We start from the raw sequence: 10,253 nt of genomic DNA, 5'->3' as shown, positions 1-10,253 counted from the left end.
GAGGAAATTAAAAAGAAAGAAGAGTTTTTTTTATTTTAATGTTAACATAGCCTAGATACGCGTGGCCGCTTATGGAATTTCTTTGGTGCCAAATTGGCAATTGAAATGTTCTGGTTGTCCTCCAAAATTATGAAGTTTCTTTTGTTTGACAGAAAATATGAGGTAAGTTAAAGTTATTGGTAAGAAAGATGATTTTCCTCCTGTCAAAAAAAATTGCAGACGAGATGAGATGAGCGAATTGTTTACTTGAAAAAAAAAAATCCACATCTTAAGCTCATTTTTGCTCATTTCAGTCAAAAGTGTTCACAAAATAAAGCTTCATTCAACATCAGTTGCATTTCTCTAATCCATACCATTTTTTACAAAGCTATGTCTCTTTAGCCTCCTACTAAGCAACCATAGAATATTTTAATTTGATGAATAAGTAATTGTTTAGGTTTTAATAGCACTGTTCAATGCAATTAATGAATGCACGTAGTCCGCATGAATAGATTCAAATGGATATCCAAACAAGCCTCTTTAGTTGTTCAACACTTGCCGATCATAATGAAATGTCTCCCTTAAGCACATATTAAACTCAAGTTTGAGCTCGTCAAGCAACTCGAGCTTGAACTTGGTTAATGCGAGCTCGAATTTTGAGTTGTGATTGATTAAACTCGCGAGTTACTCAAGTGAGATTTACTCATTTGCACTCCTAATATGCGCTCTCCACCATATGAAAATATGTTACTCATTGAATTAAACTCCCTAGATTTTGTAGTTGACTGATGTATCCCCTGATTGATTTTCCTTTCTATACGATTGAAAAAGAAATTAAATAGCTGAAAACATGTATACATGTCCTATTCCAACCTCTCTGCCGGTTTAACATCTTGTTCACAAATTTGTGGCATTATTGCTTTCCTTTGTAATTTACTAAACAGTATGGACGATTATAGTCGTGATTCTCCCTTAAACAAATTCTAATTGTGATTATGATTTTGATCTTCAATTTGAAATTTTTATACAACAAATAATCTACAAATTTGTAGACAACAAAATTTTATTTAGTCAATTTAAACCAATATCAACATTGATAAATACAAATTGAAGGAATGACATTCCAAAGGGACTATAGAATTTTTCTATCTCACGTGCCAATTTGGATATCATATACTTAAGCCATTTTTGAACTTAAATTTTGAAATTTGAAGTTTGGCGTACAAAAAATGGAGCCAATTTCATGACTTCTCATATTACTATTTAATTTTTCTTGGTTTGTTATTAGGAATCTAGGTTTAAATGAGGTAGTCATTACATGCATAGCATAATTGTACTCGTAATGAAAGTCAGGTGAAGCAAATGGCAATAATGACATCATCCTTTTGACAAAAAAAAAAAAAGGCAAAGACATCTTTTACTGTTCTTATTTTGGTTGAAAGATTATTTAGTGTTCACCTGCGATGCAACTGGATTAAATCCGTTACCCAGTCCTTCTAGGGGCCAAGTTTGAAGTCTTGGACACTTGGTGAACATATCAATTTGTTACCTCACAGCTAGGTAAAGCAATGAATCTGTTTTAGGCCCAGGTACCCAATTTGATGAAGAGCATTTCCTGGAAATGCCACTTTCAATGCCACAATACTGTTATTTTTGGCAAGTATTATAAGCCCTCATTTTTAAACCAACTACTCCTAGAGGTTTAACTCTCTACTTTCTAATATCCAGGCTTTTTTGGAAAATTTTGCCAATGGGTGTGTAGGCACCTATCTGGACCGGTGGTGATTTACCAGGTTCCCTTGGATCTCTTTAGGTCCCCTTTCCTCTAGTATAGAATAAAAGTACGTATAGAATAAATTTTGTCGTGTCGACCAAAAAAAAAAAGCCTCATTTGGTATTCGAGAATGTTAGAATAAAAAAGTTTTTCCACCCGAAATACCTTTCAACCTAGAATAGTAGGGGAAAAAATTTTATCATTTCAATGTCTGGTACCCAAGTCAAAATAGGATATTCATTCATTTTCCAATATTTGGTATTATCAATAGTTAGATGTAAAAATGGAACACAATAAATACAACTTTGACTTAATTGCCCTGGATTTAGTTTCTGGAACATAAGATATTTATTTGTACTACTATGTTATTTGTTTGTTTACGTGGAATTTTGACAGTTTTTGCTTTCAAAATAATTGATTATTGATATTAAAATTTTTCAATTGTAATTCATTCTAGCATATCGATTTTGATGTTAAAATTTTACATCCACTAGCAATATAATTAATTAATTAGTAATGTAAGTATAAATTACATGAAGCCAAATGAATATAATATACTTTTAAATTTTATTATTTTTCATTTTTATATAAAAAAATTTTAAAATTCGGTACAATTGTTCAAAAGTCAAAGAATAAAGTTTCTTAAGACATTTGTTTGCTACTAGAAAAGAAAATTTTATTTTAAACACAAGAAAAAATTACATTTAATTATTAATTGAGCTCACAAATATTCTAAGATATGGTGATGGAGTAAAATTATTTAGAAGGATAAACTTGGCATCTTGCTAATTTGGGATTCTATGATGAAATTAGAAAGAGTTTCCCTACGTTTTTTTTTTTTTTTGCAGAATGGAATTTCAGGAAAAAGTTGAAATTAGCATTTCAAGAAAAAATGATTTTTCCACTGAAATTATCCATACCAAAATTGAAATGGAATGAACAAATTGAAACGGCCTTTCTTTTCAGGCCATACCATAGGTCCTTCCTGAGTACCAAACGTACGGCAAGAGTAATGTGAAAAGAAAGAAAGTTTTCAAGTTACAAGTACTTTAAAAATTTGCATAAATGATACTACGATAAGATTTCAAATTTGATCCTTCTCAGAAAGTCATCTTAGATCGCAAAAATCTAGACGGTCCATATGCGTTAAGTGCGTCGAAATTATGCAAGAAGATTTTGGGTTTTCCGAACAAAGGAAGTCAAGATATGTGCTATATAAAAGTTTTTAACTCCGAGCAAAACGAGAGACAGGGCTAATGAGAGAAATGGGCTCTTTTCCCCTTCTCAATTTTGCTGTTACAAATACAGAATCCCGACCTCCGGAATGAATCCAGTCACCGAAAACGAGCAAAACGAGAGACAACGAGACTTGGTTCATTTTTCAAGCTCTAGGGTCAAAATATGCCAAGTAACCTTCAAGTGCTTGGTAGTTTATCAAACGAAACTAACGTAAATATGGTCGCCAGTTTAAATGCACATTTCACATTATAACCTGGGGATCGTGTTTACCAGGCTGTGAATGATCAAGAGTGCATAGAAACCTCCTTCCCATTCAATAATTACCATGTCTTATCCAAGCAATCATGACTGCTGAGTCTTCCCGTGAGACAAATTCGCTTCAATCTTTTAGTTTTAAGTAAAAGCTAACACAGATAGGAAGTGCAGATGGCAATTCAACAAATTACTAGCATGTAAAAAATGTAATCCATCCTTGTACTCATTTTAGTCGAGGGCAGCTGGGTCGGATTCATCGAGTATGGCCAAGAAAACACAGAAAATAACCACAGCAAATGGTTAATTATCTACTAACCTCCCAAATATTTTTGCTGAAACAAGCAGCAAGCATTAAGGAAATATATATTCCAGCACATCGTATTAGAGTACCTATCCACTACGTGTCCAAGGCAGACACTGAAGAGTAGCAACCTTGATACCAGGAGGAGAATGCAGTTACAAAACATATATAGCAAGGATCCGGTGTTGATAGTAGCAAGTAGTGGTTCATAAATTTTAATGGCATCTAATGCAAAGTCCATTGCCTTACAGCTCAATTAGAGCAGTGCAGGCGAGATGTCCATTGGAAAGGGATTACCCAAAACATTGTCCATATAATAGTGGGGATGTGTGGCATCCATCACCACAAGTTGCATATCCTCTGAAGGCTTCCAGTGCCGCTTCCTTTGATTGATGAACCAATTATTAATTTGCTTCTGGTCTAGACCTGTTGATTCAGCAAGCGCCAGCTTCTGTGATTCCTGTTGATGCATTAAGTTGACCCATTTTTAGAAACAGAATATAAGTCTACATCTATGTTATTGTCATCTTATTATTTGGACAGCTGCCCACAATTTGAGATGCTTTACTGTGATTGAACTTTAAATCATAGCTTAATAAGGGGTGTGCAAATGCCTTCCTTGATGCTTTTATGGAAAGAGTAGAAGTTCACAACCGATTTATGATGTTACAAATGCGGGGAGAAATACAATTTCTAAATGTTTAGCAAATGAATGCACTCAGGTAATTATGAGGTGATCTAAGTTGAATTCGTTACCGATGGGTATGGCCATTTGTAATGCCTGCTCCACCAGTCCAACAACTGTTGCCTGGCTTCCTTTGGCAGCTTTCCTTTCTTTCTTTTCTTCATGAATTCCTGCTTCAGGCTGCCCAAATATCCACTGTACTTGCGCAAAAGCTGACCTTTAAGCTCCCGATCTTCTGCTTGAGGATCAATGAAGCTGTTGTTCACATCAACCTCCTCTTCAGAGGATCCATTCCTGTCCATAGCCTCTCCACAAGCTGCTAGTATTTCAAGAGAGTTCTCATGAGCATCTAGAAACAAAAAGAACTACTTGTTGCAACAATCACCACGAGAGAAGACCTTGCAGACCATGCATTATCTATAAGGTTCCTCAAGATTGATGAGCTACACATAAAGGAATTTAAATGAAATGAAGTATGCTTAACACTTCGAACATTAAAACAAGTAACATTTGGCTAATGGAAAAAAAGTTTAACAGCAGGAAAAATAAATTGGTGACTTAAAAAGTTATAAAATCTGCGAAGGTTCGAACCACTTCGCTATTGTTCACAAGGTTAAAGACCATCCCGCTCTAATCAAAAGAGATTTCTTTATTACTTGAAGCACTCCATTGCCACTTGTCCTCCTGATTTCTTTTGTTTGTTTTAGTTGATAAAGGATAGCCAGACATACTGTCCAACTAAAAAGGTAAATCAACCATGTCAGTTTATAAACAACAGATCAGTTCTTCCTATGCATTTTCTGTAATGAGCCATCTATCACCTTAATCATGAACTCTACTCATGTTTTACTGCTTGCTCCTCAATGGGGAACACTGAATAAACATATTTTAGAGCCCAAAACATACATAAATTTTGATGAAGGGCAGAAAAATCATATTGGATAATGACAACCCCCCCCCCCCCCTCCAAAAAAAAAATGCGCCTCTTTCCTTTCCTTTTAATTTTAGAAGGTTCAAACAATGAAAGGAAATCATATTACATCATTTCATGAAAATGTTCACTGTAGGAAAGTAAACCTACATGTTTCTGATACTAGTGTTGTGTTTTCCGATACAGAATGTGCATCATAGTATTCCATGTTAAAGGAGGAAAAGAAAAGCTTTAACTTCACAGCAGAAAGTGCAGCCCAAGTTAAGAAGCAAACAAAGTTATGTAAATAGTTGAACATGCTAATTGAACTCTTGAAAAGTACTTGTGAAAATGTGGAAATAAATAATTTCAAACAATGGCATCATCACGGTCCTAGGAGAGGCACATCATTCTGCTTCATTTCAAGTGAAAAGCACGGGACCCAAGGCTTGTCATTTCACCATAATTCTTCAATTATCATGATAGACACATTTTCTACCACTTCAATAAGAAGTCACTGTGTAGTAACTGCAATGATTTGCTTCCTACACAAATTGTGTACCGCACAAAGTTTGGAATTTAAGTAGCAAGTCTAACCAATAAGAAGCCTGTGAAACCATTCGCTGAAAGAATTCTATAAGATATTGATCAGGCTTGCTACCATTAATACAAGTAGCATGAATGAACTACCTTTCGTTTTTCAAGAAGCGATCTTAATAAATTAAATTTATAACTTTCAAGTGTAATTAGCTCCAAATGCAATATAAAGTCTAAAATTCAACTTATAAACTTCTCTAGAATTGTGTATTTCTCTTTTGAAAATTACTGCATCATTCTCAAAGTCTCGTTATAGGGCTTACCTATGTTGCTAGGTCCTCCAATTATTGCATTTCATTGTGCAATGAGAAGTAATTGCACATGAAGGCATTTCTCCTTAAATACCACTGCACTACACCAAAATTTCAAGCTATAAAAAGAGATTTGATAAGTAAACTCACACTAAACGTGCATGCCATAAAAAATATCAGTAGTTTAACACACATATTCATTCATGCTAAACAACTAGACAGCTCTTTTCATACATCCAAGTTCAGCAAAGGTTCGCCTTTCTCTCCTTCTTTGGTTGGTAAAGAGAGACAGTTTTCAGTGAGGATTTCCCCAGCAGTAATGCAACTAAGAGATTAGATTCAAATGGTACAGTGATTTAATGCAAACTTGACCTGTATGTGAAATCATCAACCATATTTTCACAGATGAGACATATCTACTTCAAGGCAAGTTCCAATGCACCCCATCAATTATGGGAACCTAAAGAGTAAAAGATGAAAAATTGTGCAAGTTGAAGCAACTTGGCACGTACCATAATAATAAGAAGACTTGAACAGAAACATAAATTTGAGTGTGCCCCTTGGCTTGTTGAATTTTGGCAAACAGCTAATGAAAAAGGTGACAAAAAGAGACAGCTAAGGAAGTCAAGTCAATGAAGAAACTCCCAAAGAGAACGCTAGTAAACAGTTCATCAACACGTTATGCTTTGTAACCGATGGTGTCGTAGAGGCAAGACTTCACCCTATCTTCCTCCGTTTTAAACCTAGATGCAAAAAGCCCAAAATCTAAGTTCAAAGTTTTCGGTCCACCTTTAACCCTTGCTCTCCTATACCGTATGTTCATCAAAACTTTACGACTTGTTAAAAAATAAAAGCACAAGATATACAATTTGAAATGAATAAAAACTGTATAAATGTTGAAACTAGAAAACCTTTCATTTTCTGAAGTCAACTAGAAAACACTCAGCTTGTCTTAGCTTGAATACTGTGTAAAAACTCTGGTAACTGTCCAGTTGATTGCAACTTCTATTAATGCCTTCTCACGGACTAAGAGCTGCATAACATGCTCCAAAATGAAGCTAGCTTCTGTCTACACTCACCAAAACTTTAAAAGTAACTACGAAACTGGAGATGAACAATGCATAAAAACTGAAAAGGTTCTTACTCCAGGAGTCGCAAACACCGAGAAGGAATTAACAAAGGCAGGGATCAGTCCCACAAAGCCTATTTGGATTAAGATATTACTCCTAAGACAGGAGACCTGGAGAGACCTAGGTTGCAGTCATATTTATACCCTAGTAAAACAGTGAAGCAAAAGAAACAATAAATAGAAGCCCAACCCAAGATTTTATCAATGTCAACAAGAGTAAAGAAAAATAAATACTACAAAAGGGAAGAGGAGACAATCCGCACCTTATACCTCACACCTTAGTTAATTAAATCTTGGTCGTCTTATTGGAACATGCACATGATGGACTTGTTCATTAAACTATGGAGTAAAAAGACAAAATCGACCAGCAAACAAACTCACAAACAGTTTTAGAAGATCTGATCTGAGAAGAATAACTGTCCTTCATCAAGAGAAAAAAGAAGAGGGAAATAGGTATTTAGGGCCATCTACCAGAATCTGAAGAAGCAAGAGTGAGAGCTTTGAACTGGCACTCGACTCTTGACAAGAAAAGCATGGCTTCCTTGAAGGGTTTCGAGAGTTCCTCTTCGTATTTAGTCAGCATTTCACAATAGGCTTCCATAAATTGATCAAGTGCCGGATCTTCACCAATACAGCTTGTGTTGTTACGGCTAAGACTTGCAGCAGAAGTGCAGACTTCCTCTAGCCTTGCCACCACTTCAGGAGGTGCTCCTATCTGCAGCAAAATTTTACAATGACTAGTTGAGTTAGTTCCATTTTTATTAGCTCTTTTGCAATAATGGTTTTCATTTTTGCTAAAGAGGGTTTTACACATTTAGCTGATATTACTGTCTCTTTCATCGTTATTTCCGAAAGGGTTTCCTGTTGCACATCTTTTTCAACAGAGTATGTGGTCCTTGGAGTATCAGTTAAGGCAAGAAAAGAAAGAATACAAAACCCCTCCCATCACAGCCATCTCTGTCTGTGCTGATGTGAGATAAACAACTGCATAAGAACTCACATAAATATTTCGACATAAATGCAAGTAGAAGTTTTCTAGTAGAACAACATGTGGAGGTAAATATGAAAGGGTAGTTTTTCGTTTTTGCAAGAAAAGATGCAGAAAGAATGGATCTTGTTCCTCAACAGGAGGAAAGCGGTGAATTTGGTTTAAAAGCTTTTAGGTTGTTTGATGTAGCTTTAAACCTTTTGGCAATTGATATAGGCAGCCAAGAGACGATGGTAGTGAGGATGAGCCATGATCTTAGCCTTGACAGATGGAGGAGGAGACGAAGAATAGCTTCCACCGATATCATTGTTGCTGTGATCCACGAAATAACTGCCACCGCCAGTGGTGCTGCTGCTCAAGTTATGATGACTGTTGTTGTGGTTTTCATCATCCAGCTGCATCATAGAAGAAGCAGAAGTAGCTGCAGTGCGACGATTATTGGGGTGGTCTTGGGTGTCGCTGGGATGAGCATGAGGTAGAGGAAGATATAGGGTATTGGTCTCTGCATTAAGGTGGGTAGAAGAAGTCATCTGAGGAGGCATCATCATCATCATCATAGGACTTGTAGGACCTCCTAAAGCACCACTACTGTTGTCCCCCCCAAAAGCCATCATCAAGCATGAAGTTGAACTTGAGCCCTCCATTATAAGAACGCACACAACACACTCTTCCTCTTTTGCACACCCTCACTTTAGCGTCTTCAGTTTACCCTTGTTATATACTACTAGTACTAGTGTATGACAAGGGCTTCCCTAACCCTTTGTTGTTATTCTACTCATAAAACTTCAACAGTGATGATAAAGGTTGGTTGAGGTTCCCCTTGTTGTCTTATACTATGTGCTAGCAATCTTGCTTCTCCTTTTGATGCTGGCTAGGCAGAGGGCAGGGGTCTCCCGAGTTTTATGCTACTGGTTTCAGCCTTTTTACAGAAAATCCTAAATAGTGGTAGCGTTAGTCAGTAAGTAGCGGAGCTAGCTGGTGGAAGCAGGATTTTTTTGTTTTCTTTTTCTTTACTTTAGTCTTTGCTCTCTGGGATGAATATAGATAAGGTCTGAGAAAGGCTGTTGAAATGAAATAGATTTAATATTTTTTTTCCTTTCTCCTCCCTATGCTTATAACTATATACTAACACGTTTCTCGTTTAACAGCAAATGAGAATTAGTTCTAAACTCTCTGTCTCTCTGTCTTTTCCAACAAAACAAAGCACAAATGAGTAGTAGTAAGTACACTAGACATTGCAGAGCGCACGCGGGAATTGAAGTAGTAGCTTTTTAGCAAGTACTAATAGTAGTAGTAGCATAGGTTTAGTAATTTAGGAGCAGGAGGAGGAGAAGTTCAAGAGGAAGAGAGCGAGTTTTTAGAGTCTGTGTAGTCTTTCCTCCTTGCCATGGGAAAATGTTACAACTAGTAAATTGTGCAAGGGAAGTATGTAATAGTAGTCGTCGTAGTAGTAGTATGTTTGAGGCTTGTGGTGCAAAGCTTTACCTTCCCGATGAAAACTCTCTCCCTCTTTTCTTGCACTGCCACTGAGCCACTGCCATTACTGGCAAACTAGAAAGAAAGAAAGAGAGAGACAGAGAAGGATAGAGGGTGAAAAAGAGAGAGAGAGAGAGAGAGGAAGGAACGATCAAATCGAGGTGTAGTGTAGTGTAATATGTAGTGTATAATATGTGTAGTGTAGTAATGAAGTAGTGATGGATGACGAGAGGATGAAAGGTTTTGTGTTTGAGGGCACGGAATCACGATTTCTGTTGCCTTTTGTACTCTGCCTTCCCCCTGCTTCACACCTATTTGTCCACTTATTAAGTGGTTCCTTCTTCTTACTACTACGTTGTCTTCTTCTTCTGCACCTTTATCTATTGATAATATATTTTTCTTGTCTACTATTTCTTTTCTCTTCCTCTAATCTCTGACCCCACGTCCTCATTCACACCCAAGATTTTAATTGTTACTTGCAAGTTTTTTTTTTTTTTTTTGGTCTATTTCTGGTCTGGATTTGGATTCTTGCTGTTTCATTTCCAGTAGGATCAATTACGCCCAACCAAGTCCTCGAGTTTTCTTGTACTAGTAGATTTTTTTCCCTAATATAAAATCTATCAGCATGTGTTGTTTGTGCTTGTGCAATGCTCTCCCATTTGCATTGTA

At 36.4% G+C, this 10,253-nt stretch overlaps 1 protein-coding gene across 1 annotated transcript; it reads right to left on the bottom strand.

Moving 5' to 3' along the window:
- Positions 1-3,804: 3,804 nt before the first annotated feature.
- LOC113748446 (homeobox protein knotted-1-like LET6) lies at positions 3,805-8,752 on the bottom strand. Its single transcript, XM_027292001.1, has 4 exons — positions 8,306-8,752; positions 7,592-7,835; positions 4,305-4,549; positions 3,805-4,008 (listed from the first exon to the last, which is right to left on the bottom strand). Exons 1-4 carry the CDS (start codon positions 8,750-8,752, stop codon positions 3,805-3,807), a joined length of 1,140 nt encoding a protein of 379 aa, XP_027147802.1.
- Positions 8,753-10,253: the final 1,501 nt, after the last annotated feature.

This window comes from Coffea eugenioides, chromosome 9 (genome assembly GCF_003713205.1).
Source record: "Coffea eugenioides isolate CCC68of chromosome 9, Ceug_1.0, whole genome shotgun sequence".
Classification (NCBI taxonomy): Eukaryota; Viridiplantae; Streptophyta; class Magnoliopsida; order Gentianales; family Rubiaceae; genus Coffea; species Coffea eugenioides.
This window is presented reverse-complemented; position numbering and strand designations above follow the sequence as displayed.

Coding starts and splice junctions, on each gene's coding strand:
- LOC113748446 (XM_027292001.1), bottom strand. CDS start 8,752: ATGGAGGGCTCAAGTTCAACTTCATGCTTGATGATGGCTTTTGGGGGG. Junction 7,836..8,305: donor CCTATATCAATTGCCAAAAG/GTTTAAAGCTAC, acceptor ATTTTGCTGCAG/ATAGGAGCACCTCCTGAAGT. Junction 4,009..4,304: donor ACAAATGGCCATACCCATCG/GTAACGAATTCA, acceptor ATGCATCAACAG/GAATCACAGAAGCTGGCGCT.